General features: G+C 49.3%; 1 protein-coding gene and 1 long non-coding RNA gene across 13 annotated transcripts in view; one reads left to right on the top strand and one right to left on the bottom strand.

Annotated features, from left to right (window-relative positions):
• Nucleotides 1–1,745: 1,745 nt before the first annotated feature.
• LOC119518937 lies at nt 1,746–11,340 on the bottom strand. Of its 2 annotated transcripts, XR_005213893.1 has the most exons (4): nt 10,421–11,340; nt 9,586–9,697; nt 4,315–4,411; nt 1,746–3,302 (listed from the first exon to the last, which is right to left on the bottom strand). It is a non-coding gene; the product is annotated as an uncharacterized LOC119518937 (long non-coding RNA). The 2 variants fall into 2 exon arrangements; XR_005213892.1 differs by having other exon boundaries at nt 9,586–11,340.
• MAF (MAF bZIP transcription factor) overlaps nt 10,881–13,320 on the top strand; it is a 337,846-nt gene continuing 335,406 nt past the window's right edge. For 9 of the 11 annotated variants that reach the window (XR_005213890.1, XR_005213888.1, XR_005213889.1 and 6 more), the window contains exon 1: nt 10,882–13,142. Coding sequence is in view for 7 of the 11 variants with exons in the window: in XM_037816382.1 (XP_037672310.1) it covers nt 12,046–13,142 (1,097 nt within the window). In the remaining 4 variants the exon portion in view is untranslated. Of the gene's footprint in view, nt 13,143–13,320 lie in introns of all 11 variants that reach the window. The other 2 variants (XM_037816384.1, XM_037816379.1) reach the window with 1 other exon arrangement.

Below are 13,320 nucleotides of genomic sequence, written 5' to 3'. Positions count from 1 at the left end.
TTATATTGCTATATTTATGTTTGTTTTATTTGTATGATATTACACCATATTATATTATATTTTATATTTGTCCATTTGTTTCTTGCTTGTCTCCCTCTCGGAATAGATAACACAACAAAATGGTCAGGACTGCAGACCTTGAAGCCAGGCCGTGCTCACATCCTGACTGTGTCACTGAGCAGCTGGGTGGCCTTGGAAAAGCCACCCAAGGTCTCTTACCCTAGCTTCCTCCCGAGTCAAACGGGCATGACAGCAGCTCATAGCCCATAGGGCCGCTGTGAGGCTCTGGTGCGACAGAACTGCGGGCGAGCCCTGGCCGGGGTGGTGGCCCACACGTCAGCCATTAGGAACAGTATTAGAGAGTAGTCTGTATGGCTTTACTCAGAGGGGCTCAGAGAACTTCCTGAATCCCTTCCTGAGTCCAAGTCTGACCGATCAGCCTAATCCATCCTGTTGGCACCGTGATTGGTTCTGGGGTGGGCAGATAACCAGTCCAACTGATCAGACCAATACCAACCAAACCAGGACTGGACTGATCTGGAGGAAATTTGGAGCTGGAGCAGCTACAACATCTGTGCTCCCACCAGGAGCCCTGGTTTGGGGTCCACACAGCAGAATGCAAGGCCGACAGACAGAGGGAAGCCAGCTCCAGTAACGTCACAGAACCCTGACCTAGCCGGGTCCGAAACCAGCCCTGTCCCTGAGCATTTTGGTCACGCAGACCAATAAGTTTCCTTTCTGCTTAAGTCAATTTAGGTCAAAGTTTTGTGTGTGTGTGTGTGTGTGTGTGTGTGTGTGTGTGTGTGCTGTTTTTTACCTGCAATCCAGAGTTAGTTAATTGATGCTCCATTAAACAGATAGAAAAAACAGACAAACAGAGACTTCAATGCATGTGAATAACTCATCCAAGATCACACAGCAGGTACATAACAGATTCCCAGCTTGAACCCCAACCCTGCCATGGCTGACTGCTGCCCTGGGCTGCTCCCCGAAAGCTATGGAAGGATCCCAAAGAGAGGTCAAGCTACAGTCGTGGGAATCCATGATCAAAAGGCAGGATCTGGAGAGGGAGAGGCAGTGGCAGAGCATTAACATCTAATATTTTATTATTTACTTGCTTAAAAGTTTATTAGCTGTCAGACACCGTGCTAAGAGCTTCATGTGCAACATTGCATGTGAGCTGTGCATTGACAAATGGGCAAGATTTGGGCATGTGGAAACGGGGAGGGGGACAGACATTCTCATCTGAAGATTTCAAAAGCATGTCCATGTGCCTTGAACCCCTGGGGAAGCCGCTGTGACTAAATGCTGGCACCGGGCCCTCTCGGCAGCAGCAGTTGGTGCTGGAATTCTGACAGCACACCTAGGTTATGCCCAGGTAATCATCCATCCATTCCAAAGATCCATCCTAGCAAGATTTATGGGGTTCCACCTCAGTTCTGGGGCCTGCATATCTCAACCATTTTGCTCACCCAATTCCATCTTGAGAAGACACAGACTAATTAGTGAGCAAGATAAACATCCTCAACACTGAGGGATGGGCCAGTGGGACTGGCGACAGGTGAACTGCAGGCCTGCGATGTTGAAGCACAGCGGCCATCCACCCTCCCCCATCAAAGTCATGTTTTCTGGGAAACTTGGCAGGACACTCTGCATAGGTTAGAACTTCAAAAAAAAAAGAGGCGTGATATTGGAGCATGCATTTAGTCATTTTCATTTCAATAAACATTTATTGAGCACCTACTGTGTGCCAGGCACCATGGTAGGGGAAGGAGAAAGAGAGACAAAAGGTATAGCCCCTGGCTGCAAGTTACTCATAGGGGAAGTGGGGAGTTACCATGGGGGTGATGGGGGATAAAAAGAGAGAAGGGGAACCCAGCCTGGGTTTGGGGGCTGCTGGGAAAGGGACAGAGGTAATGCTTTTCAGAGGAAACCACCTGAGATTTGAAAAGAGTCACAGTTAACCAGAGGGCAGGGGAGACGGGGGTGAAGCTATTCCAGGTGAGTCTGAGCAGTGACTCAGAGGAGAGAGCCAAAGAAAGAGGACCTCTGAGGAGGTGCATATTTAAGGCTGGAGCACGGAGACAGAGGAAATATTTCCTGCGTTCCTAGACACGGTAGACCCACAGCATGAAGCTGTGTGTGCAGATCGCCAGCCCTGTCCTTCTCACATGATGATGGGTCACGTGTTTTGGGCACTTCCCATGGAGCAAGAGCTGTGCCAAGTGCTTGGTATACACAGACAGAATCATCACAAAAACCCACTGAAGTGGTGTGTAGTTTCCACTTGAGGCCAAGAAGGAGACTGAGGCCCAGGGAGGTGAGCTGACGGGCCCAACGTCCCGCAGCTGGGGTGGAGCAGGAGCCACCCTCTCGCTGGCCTGGTGCTAAAGCGGCCTTAGAAATCCAGGCTTTACTCACCCCCAAAACCCCCTGCTCTGCCACCCGAGGTCCTAAACGACATTCATCTGAAACAACAGCATCCTCTGGCCCCGAGCTGCAGGATGGTCTGGCACTGCCATTTTGATCCCATCACGCCGGTTCTGACATTTTGACCCCAAAGATATCCCGACCTTGTCATCGTGACCCAGCCCTCGGGCGTTTACGCTGTGCCCATGGGAGTCTGGGTCACGTTCGCCCACCCTATCTTCCACCTCAGAGTGCAGAGTGCATTCCCTCTGTGCAATCCAGAACATTTTCCTGACTTCTTCGTGCAGTTCAGGCCATTCTGAGCCTGAAAAACGAGTTGCAGGAAGACAAGTGCGGAGCTTTGCTGAGGTCAGAGTGTGAATCAGCAGGAGCACGGGGAGCAGGCTCCAGAGGCCTGTCTCCCCGGCCCGCCCGCCTCCCCCGGAGCCCAGGCTGTCAGAGCCCGCACTGGGGCAGCGGGACAGAAGCCCCGGCCCTCCCCAGTGGCTCTCTGCCGAGCCATGAGTCAACAGCCAGGGCCGCGTTTCTGAAGTGTCCCCGTCATTCCTCAGGAGCCCTGGCAGGCCCCGGCCGGGTTCGCCGAAACAGCCTGCGCCCAGCTCTCCTGGGCAGGACACAGACGGCAGGTCATAAATAACTCATGAGCTGGTGCCTGCGCTCCTTCCAGCTGCCTCCGACAGGGGCAAGAAGGGAGCCACGAGGGGAAGGGTCTGCAAAAGTCTGCACATTTAAGCCCCTTCGAGAGAGAGCAGGGCGACAAGCTGCAGCTCCAAGGTGGACCCTCAAACCTCTGAACTCATCTGCTCAAGGAAACGCCTCCCAGCCATCTGGCTTCAAAATGGGCATCAGGAAATGGCAGAAAAGTTGGTGATCTAAACAAGAGAAAAAAAAAAAAAACAAAACAGGGAGGAAAGATGTGATCTCAAATAAGCCTTTGTAAATAAACAGAGCCCTTCTGCTTAGTTTTTCTAGGTTACATCTATTTTTTATTGGTCTCTGAGGCCCCAACTTTGGACAACTACTATGGATTTTGATAAGGCTAAGGTTTACAAAGCCAAAGGGAGGTGAAACACAATTATCTGGTAACCTGCTCTCTTCAACTAAAAGCTTTGCTTACACCATAAAAAATCTGATGCTCATTTAGAATTGATTAGACAGAGATTTGTAGGACATCCAGGTGGGGTTATTCCATACAAAATCACCCCAATTACCAAATAGGCCGATGCAGTTTACAATATCCACGGGGACTTGAAAGAGCAGGTGGGCCACTTTGCACAATCAAGAGAAGGGGTGCCATCTCCACTGGGAAACAGGGCTCTGTCCTTTCCCATACAGCTCCCAACAACTCAGGTGGAGAAGAGGGAATAAAGAACAGCATCGAACATTGATAGGGCTCCAGTGTGACCCCAGACTGAATAAGACACTGCACAAGCATGATCTCTAATCCTGACAATATCCCATTTTGCAGATGAGGGCCCTGGTTCCATGAGGCTAAGTCACATGAAATGCACACCCACTTCATTTGCAGCTGGTGCAAAGCAGGGAAGCAAATTAAAACTAATCGATGGCACAATCTAGCTCCAAAGAGATTGAGACAAGCAAGGAACAGGCTGAATCTAATGAGACGAAGCGTACTGGGATCATTGGAAGTTTCTATGCTTGGATTTGTACACATCAATGCACAAATATAGGATGGGGGTATGTGAAAAGAAAAGGCTCAGGGCGTTAGTCAACCATCCGCAAACGATGAGTCACCACTGTTATGCGTCTGCCAGAGAGGCTCATGAAATTGTGGTCTGCAGCAGGGGCAGACAGACGGACGGAGGCGGGGTGGAGGCAGAGCATCGTACATTACACCTGGGGATCTGGCTTCAGTTCTCATACCTGACCCTCAGAGAAGCACCCATCTGCAAGTTAGCAACCTGGGGCCGGGGGCACTTGAAATCAAGGCATATGTGGAAATGTTCAAGGCACTGGGTGTCTAGAATGAAAAGCAAAAGGCAGGAAGAAGGAGTTATATTAGGAAGACACTGTGGCATGTGAGAACTTATACATTACCAATGGAAGTATAAAATCAGGACTCACGTATAAAGAAGGGGTATGACTTCATCCTAAAACAGAAAGGAAAAAAAAAAAAAGAAGATCTTCTTGATAACTGTAAGAGCTGTGGGAAGATGGGATGGACAGGGTGGAAGGTCAAATTTAGAGGTAGTGAGCTCCCTGTCACTGTTAGTAATCAAGTATATGCTGTCAGGGCTGCATCTGGATTTTCATAAGCCCTGGGCACTTTGACTTTCATGGACTCCTTCCTCCATTTAAAACAAATTATATTTTATAACTGAATTGGTATAACGACAAATATAATCTATGCTGTATTATATTCATTTCTTTTCTTCTAATTTTAAAAGAAATTAAAACAGGTCCCAAAAGTCTCATAGGCCCTCAACACTGTGCTTGATGGAGAAGTCGACTCTACCTGCTGTCAACTGACTTGCTAGGGTGTTTTAAAGCAGATTCAGATCCATATGTTGGTTGAAGGAGGGTGTTAGGATCAGAACTCTAAAGCTCCCTACAATTTGAGATTCTACTGTGTGGATTCTGCCAAAGAATCAAGTGCCCAAACCTCTTTTTGAGATCATTAAGGTGGGGGAGGGGGGCAGGGGACAAATCACAGAACTGTGAGCATGCCGTGACTCCATTTCATCAAAGATAATGCGGCACCCCAATTACTACAGCTAGCAAGACCTGATGGGGTGGTGATGAGGACATGCAGTTCTTTCATTTGCTATATATCCTTGTTCAAATGTTTGTATTTACAAAGAGGTTGCATCCTTGTTATAAAATTACTAAATAAAAGTACTTGCAGAAGGTCTATAAGTTTGACTTTAATTTTTATTTGGGGAATGGGGAAGTGTTAGCCCAATTCTCTGTTCTTTGTTGAATCAGGGACACTCTGTCATAACGGATGGCACTGGGAGGGTGTCGCTGGGCATGTTCAGTGCTTCCAGTGCACAGAACAGTACTCGAGAAGCTCAGTAACACCCTCTATGCACCAAAAACTAAGATATGAAACAGGGTCATAACAACCGGCCCCGGCCATACAAATGCAGAAACACACACGGCCAACTGCATCACATACTCAACTGTTTAATCTCACAAGTACTTAACTTTGGTCTGTATTTTCTAGAACTGCGCTTCTTTTCCCAGATTGAACGCCTCCGGAAAACGAGCCACGAACCACCCCAGGGCCAGAAAGAGGAAGGAAGGTGAGCAAAACTTCACTGTCGACGCGGCCCGTCCTGCGTTACCACGCATAAAAGACACGACTGGCACAGAGGCTGGCCCCGTATCAGGGGCCTTTTCTTAAATTCTTTTTTCTAATTCTCTCCCGATTTCAGCACAATACAAATCTTTGAAGGGTTAAATGCTTGCAAGACAAATTCCGTCTCCAGTATGAGCTGTGAATGGGCTCAAAAGAGATGACAATGGAAGAGCGAACCATAAACAGTCCCTAATTGAAGGAAAAGAAAAATCTAAGGAGATGTCTCGCCCTGAGAAAGGAAAGAGGGGAGAAAAAAAGGAAGAGATAGAAATCATCTACTTGGAATGGCAAGAGCAGGAAAAGAGCCCCATCATTTTGCATCTTCATCCATTGCCTAAAACCAAAAGACGTCCCTTCATTCAAAGAAATCATGTTTGCACAAATCCATTTATTAACCAGCTCCTGTCCGCCAGGGCACACTGGGTGTCCTCGTTGGGGATAAAGGGCAGGAGGAACCCTGGATCCAATGCTGGGAGACCTTCCCAGGAATTCTCACTTGAGAGAACATCTGGGATTTTCTCCTGTGCAAAACAAACAAGTATTTTATTAAATGGCGTGTATTGTGTTCTAAGGTGGTCCCCTGGGGAGACCAAAACAAATAAGCAAACAAAGAAAGCAAAATCAATTTACAAATAACAAAAACCCCAAACTCTGTCAAAGCTATTCACCTGCTACCATAGTTTGCCACAAAAGCATCACTCACTGGAGTTATAGGGTTTCTTCAGAATCTACATTTCACATCAAGATCATCCAATAAGCAACCCCATCAGTTTAGGAAACAGTTTATGAAACTTCTGCATTCTCCCTGTCCCCCCACCAGGTATACACCCTGTCTAAATGATACCCCCCTCCCAAAGAAACCTACAAATCCCATTTGTCTATGTCTTGCTTCTCATGCCTCCTCCCTTCGCTTGCAGCCTTGCTTCCCCAGTAACCAAATGTGAGGTGTTCTCTAACTGCACCAGAAAATCAGAATTTATTGTACATATGTTTGTGTTCCACTTAATAAAAAAACCTATATTTTAAGATAAACTTTGTTAGTAATTCATGAGGTAAGTGACTATTTATGCTAATCAGGCAGAAATATATTCTCAAGCATAATGCATTACATAAATTTAAATGCAAAATGTTCAATTACGAAGTAAATACAGGTAATGCAAATAATAAATTACCTCTAATAAAAATTATAAAAGATGTGTCTTCAAAGAGAGAGAGGCTTTAACTTACAACTGTGAATTGCTTAAAGAGAAAAGAATTAATAAATGCTGAATTACTCTGATGATTATTTAGCACATAATTCACCTATTCATAACGACTCCTAGTAATCAGACTGTTGTTTCACATCCTCAAATATGAGGCAAGAGTGTTTCCTCAGCAATTTCACCCTTATCAGATTATCTCGTCTGATTCTATTAATTTTCTTCCATGAGCCTGCTAACAGCGATTTCTGATTTACTTACCCTGCTAACTGAAGACTGTTAAAAGGATTTACCTAACTCTGGAACTAAGAGCAGTATATGCCTTAACATTCAGTTACTCTCAACAACTCTTTCTCAAATCAATTTAGTTGGTTTCATAATGAAACTTAGCGGACAATGGTTAGTTCTACAACATAAAATCAGCTTCTAGATAAACAGAGTTCAGAAGCTATACTGAAGTATCCTATTTTACTCATATTATACACATCTGATTTCAACATGATACACTTGAATTGCTGTAACTCACAATTAGGAAAAAGAAATTCCTCTTAGCTTTTAATCTTTGTAATTTGGACAGGAACAATTTTTTTTTTCTTTTTGCATGAAGTTAGGTATGTACTGACATGAAGCTACAATTGTGTTTTTCACATCAGTGTTTCACAATATTCTACATGATTCAAACCATACCCCCCACCCTTCCTCTATAAATATTCATTGATTTCAGAAACTTTAATGCTACTGGTTTGAATTGGTCAATAATGCTAAACGCATGGTTACTAAATTACTGTATATTGTTCTACAGAGATTGCTAGAGTATATATAGCAAGAGGATATTAAACAGCAAGAAAACACAGTCTATATTGTCTTTGGATTAGATTGGCTTGGATAGAAGTGAAACAAACAATGTTAGCAAAGAAGTCTAAAGAAATGTGGCCTGCTGTAATTGTAGAGAATCAGAAACCTGAATAGTGCTAATTAAAATGAGAGTGCTCAATTGTTATGAAAGAAATGCCGCTAACAGAAAACTGTAAATGTTTAGACACCCCTTGTGAATCACTAAATAATAAAGTAAAAAAGGACAAAAATGAGAATTAGGTTGTAAGCCTGAGAGCACTATTGCTATACATCTAAAAAACAGTTCTGATCCTCTCTTTTTTAAAGAGAAAATAGGAGACTATAAAAGACTCTGCAATAAGAGAAAGAAAAATACCATGGCTTGACAACAGTGTACAAAAATAAACCATAAAAAAATGTGCATATAATAATACATTTAGCTGTCCAAACAGGGATATTTAATTTACAGAAAGGATATGTAATTTTAACAATTAGGTACAGGGCTATGAATCTATATAGCATCTATGACACCAGCAAACTTTGTTTATAAATGTTATTTATTTATAAATGCAGCAGTTTAAGCGTTCTTGGCCAAAACTACTTTTATGAGAGGTAGGCATCCTCTCTTTCAGCTATTATTTAATAAAAATGTGGTGCAAAAGGAACAAGAAAAAAAAATCCAGTTATCAAAAACAAACAAAAAAAGAATTAATTCTTCCTAAACACACAAATTCCTATTTTACTTGAAAGATATAAACTTCAGACATTTGTGACTAAAGATAAAAAAATAAGGCCGTGAAAACAACTACTATAGACAATGCTAAATGATATAATGTGTTTATATAATTTAAGCAGTGAATCTTCCTCTGAATAAGTAAAGGATCATTCCTTAACTTTGCTATAGGTAAAATACTGTTAAGGGGAGGAAAGAGAGGGAATTCTGTTGAGTTGCATATTGACATAATCTTCACTCTTTCTTCCCCAAATTGGTAATACACACAGTTCATTCCACCCCAGCAATGTATTCCTATGAAACCAAAACTACCCTTATACACAACTTCTCTGCATTAATGATGAAAAGGAAAAGGGCTTGTCTGGAATATACTGACAGCGCTGGCCTTTTAGGATTATGATGTACCTACAAACCTTCCGGGGGCCTCTCCCATTAGGGATACCCATGTTTTCTGAACCCAAAGGCTGCCTGGATCAGAGACGAACCCAGGTCCAGCCCTGGATAAAGCAGGGAGTGACACCTAAGGTCTGGTTATAAACAGGGAAATATGCCGGGGCTGGGCAGGAGCGTTCTGAAGTGCAATGTTCAAGAAGCCAGTTTAATATATGACTAAGTGTCAGAAGTCAGGTTTTCTGAGAATTACTTTTCAGATAAACAACTTTATAGCACTGCACTTAATCTTACTTACTAGAGACATCTCATTTATCACTGAATTACCGTAACTTTAATTCTATCGATATTGCCATAAAGTCCGTTGAAAATTCAGCCTGGCACTTTTAAAGGGTGTAGGGCCCTGTTACTTCCGATCCTGGTTTGCAAGGTCTCCCGGCCAGGCCAGTATTACACTCGCCTCTTTGTCAACAGTGAAGAGGGACACGGGGGGGGGGGGGGGGGGGGCGGGAATGACTCCCGCATCTGCCAGCACTTTCCTCAACCCCTTTCCTACAAGGTCGACTTCTCACACTGCAGTCGAACTAACTTCCCTTGCCTGTCTTCTCTTCCCGCATTGGGAAACTAGCTTCTTTTCACTTCATCAACGAACTGGACACGGATCAATTTCAACTGACCTTTGCCGAAAGGTGGCGCTGTCGAGGTACAAACCAACTCCGTCCAACAATAGTTTTCACGCTTGGATCCTTTTTGCAGGCTTTTCCGAATATTTTTTGTGTGGGCACCCTCCTAGCGTCTCCCCATCCCATAAAGTAAAATGAATATAATTAAAACAGAATGCATTTAATTAACTGGCGAGATCAGCAGTCCCAACTTCCAAGTAGGCGAGCTGGTCTTTCCCAAACTGCTTCTGCTTCGCTCATTTGGGCCCCAAATAAATCTAGGTCTCTCCGACTCGCCTATCTCTTTAAAATCTTAGAAACAGATTTGTTCGTTTCTTTCTTTCCTCTTTTCTTACTTTTCCTTTTTCTCTCTTTTTTTTTCCTTTGCATAAGCTTTAAAAGAATCGATCTAGAAAATTGAACTAGTTATTAGCATCTTCAAGGGGGGGGGCGGAGGACGCAACCCCTCACCCCACCCCCACTCTAGGTTTCCGGGCTGGTCCGAGAAACCGCGGTTTAAAATTTAACCCTTCGAGGGGAGCTGGTGAGGACTGGGGTGTTGTTTTTCTCCTTGTTTCCCGCCACGACCAAGTCCGAAATAATTAAGTGAAACGTAAAAGTGCAAAGGGCGCGCGGGACCCTGATAAACAGGAGTCAGATTTCACAAGTGTGTGAGTGTGTACGTGTGTGTGAAAGAGAGAGAGAGGGAGGGAGGGAGGAAGAGAAAGGGAAGGGAGAGGGAAGAGAGAGAAAGAGGGAGGGAGGGAGAGAGACAGAAACAGAAAAAGAAATGAATTTCAAAGGCCAAACTCCGGCCAGAGTCGGGAGCGGAGGGCTGATTCGGTCTGACCTGGCTCTGAGCTTTCCCGGAGTTAACTCGCGTGGGCGCTCGCTCCCCAAAAGGGCACGAGACTCCAGAGGGGGCCGGTCCCCGCACCGAATGGCCCCTGAACAACTTATTTCGCCTCCCTTAAAAGAGCGTGATGAAATGGGCTTTCTCTCTCTCCGACTCCGAAGCGCCCCGGGAGGCGCGCTGCCCGGCGAGGTGCCGCGCGTCTTCCCCAACTCCTGCACCCCCAAGCATCTCCCCGTGGGCGGGTACCCGGGCCAGGGACAAAGAGTTGGGGCTAAGTTTGAGCCCCAGGCCCCTTCAGGCTCCGGGAAGGAAGGTCCTCCGGGCAGAGACCTGGGCGCCCAAGGTGGAGCGTGGAGGAAAAAGCTGCGGGGCGAATTCACAATCCTGGGGGGTGGGGGCATGGGGGGCAGGCAGGGGAGGAGAATCAGCCCAGTCCCGGGAGAGTGAGTGGCAGGCGAGCTGGGGCTCCCGCAGGCAGGCAGGCCTCTCTGGCGCTCCGAATGAAAGCAAACCGTCCGCCCGGCTTCCCGCGGCCCCTCTGGAAAAGTCCCTTCCCCTCTTGCAGCAAACTTCGCTAGGGGCCTCGCTCCCGCCGGCTGAGGCTGCGGCGCGCGAAGGGTTAAGCCAGCCCGTCCCAGCTGACAGTCAGCTGATTGGGCCCTGATTGACAGCTCCGAAAAGTTTCCTTGTTTCTATACTATTATGCTAATCGCGGCCGCTCTCGCCGCCTCCCATTGGCCCGGAGTGCCAGTCAATTTCCCATTTGAGCCTGACGTCACAACTGCTATAAAACTCAGCAATTGCTTTAAACTCTTGTTGGATCAGAGGCTTTAAAATCTTTTTTCATCTTCGAGCTGTAGCTCGGGCTGCTCGTCGGCTCGGCCTCTCCCCCCACCCCCTTGCTCTCTGCCTCGCCTTTTCCCCAGGACTTCGCTATTTTGCTTTAAAAAAAAAAGGCAAGAAAAAACTAAACTCCCCCCTCCCTTTCCTCCAGCCCGACTGCACCTCTGTCTCGCACTTTGCACGGAGGGAGAGAGAGCGAGAGAGAGCGCGCGCGAGAGAGGACAGGAGGAAAAAAAATAAAAAGAGCCAGGCAGAAGAGGCGGCGAGAAGCATGAAGTGTTAACTCCCCTGTGCCAAGGCCCGCGCCGCCCGGACAGCCGCCCGCCGCGCCTCCAGCCCCGAGCGGCCGCCGCGCGCCCCGCCTGCAGCCCCGGGCCGGCGAGGCGAGCCCTCCTTATGCAAAGCGCGCAGCGGAGCGGCGAGCGGGGGACGCCGCGCACCCGGCCGGGCTCCTCCGGCTTCGCCGCCGCCGCCGCCCGCGGAGGACCTTCCCGAGCCTGAAGCCGCCGGCTCGGCGCGCACGGAGGCGAGCAGGCGAGGAGGGGCCGGGGCGAGCGAGAGGGAGCACATTGGCGTGAGCAGGGGGGAGGGCGGGCGGCCGCGGGCAGGGCGGGGGTGTGTGTGCGCGCTCGGAGCTTTCGGGCCAGCCACCGCCGCGCGAGCTAGAAGCGCCCCAGCCCGGCAAGCTGGCTCACCCGCTGGCCACCCAGCACAGCCCGCTGGCCCCTCTCCTGCAGCCCATCTGGCGGAGCGGCGGCGGCGGCGGCGGCAGGAGAATGGCATCAGAACTGGCAATGAGCAACTCCGACCTGCCCACCAGTCCCCTGGCCATGGAATATGTTAATGACTTCGATCTGATGAAGTTTGAAGTGAAAAAGGAACCGGTGGAGACCGACCGCATCATCAGCCAGTGCGGCCGTCTCATCGCCGGGGGCTCTCTGTCCTCCACCCCCATGAGCACGCCGTGCAGCTCGGTGCCCCCTTCCCCCAGCTTCTCGGCGCCCAGCCCGGGCTCGGGCAGCGAGCAGAAGGCGCACCTGGAAGACTACTACTGGATGACCGGCTACCCGCAGCAGCTGAACCCGGAGGCGCTGGGCTTCAGCCCCGAGGACGCGGTCGAGGCGCTCATCAGCAACAGCCACCAGCTCCAGGGCGGCTTCGATGGCTACGCGCGCGGGGCGCAGCAGCTGGCCGCGGCGGCCGGGGCCGGCGCCGGCGCCTCCCTGGGCGGCAGCGGCGAGGAGATGGGCCCCGCCGCCGCCGTGGTGTCCGCCGTGATCGCCGCGGCCGCCGCGCAGAGCGGCGCGGGCCCGCACTACCACCACCACCACCACCACGCCGCCGGCCACCACCACCACCCGACGGCCGGCGCGCCCGGCTCCGCGGGCAGCGCGTCCGCCTCGGCCGGCGGCGCGGGCGGCGGGGGCCCGGCCAGTGCCGGGGGCGGCGGCGGCGGCGGCGGCGGGGGCGCGGCGGGGGCGGGGGGCGCCCTGCACCCGCACCACGCCGCCGGCGGCCTGCACTTCGACGACCGCTTCTCCGACGAGCAGCTGGTGACCATGTCGGTGCGCGAGCTGAACCGGCAGCTGCGCGGGGTCAGCAAGGAGGAGGTGATCCGGCTGAAGCAGAAGAGGCGGACCCTGAAAAACCGCGGCTATGCCCAGTCCTGCCGCTTCAAGAGGGTGCAGCAGAGACACGTCCTGGAGTCCGAGAAGAACCAGCTGCTGCAGCAGGTCGACCATCTCAAGCAGGAGATCTCCAGGCTGGTGCGCGAGAGGGACGCGTACAAGGAGAAATATGAGAAGTTGGTGAGCAGCGGCTTCCGAGAAAACGGCTCAAGCAGCGACAACCCGTCCTCTCCCGAGTTTTTCATGTGAGTCTGACACGCGATCCCAGCTAGCCACCTTGATAAGTGCTCCGTGGGGGTCCGGCTCGGGTGTGGGCTTGCTAGTTCCAGAGCCACGCTCGCCACCATGTCGCCCCCTCCCCTATTGAGTTTGCCCCCTTTTGCCCCCTACACACACGCATGCACACACACATACACGCGCACG

The sequence above is a fragment of the Choloepus didactylus genome, chromosome 22 (genome assembly GCF_015220235.1).
Source record: "Choloepus didactylus isolate mChoDid1 chromosome 22, mChoDid1.pri, whole genome shotgun sequence".
Taxonomy (NCBI): domain Eukaryota; kingdom Metazoa; phylum Chordata; class Mammalia; order Pilosa; family Megalonychidae; genus Choloepus; species Choloepus didactylus.
This window is presented reverse-complemented; position numbering and strand designations above follow the sequence as displayed.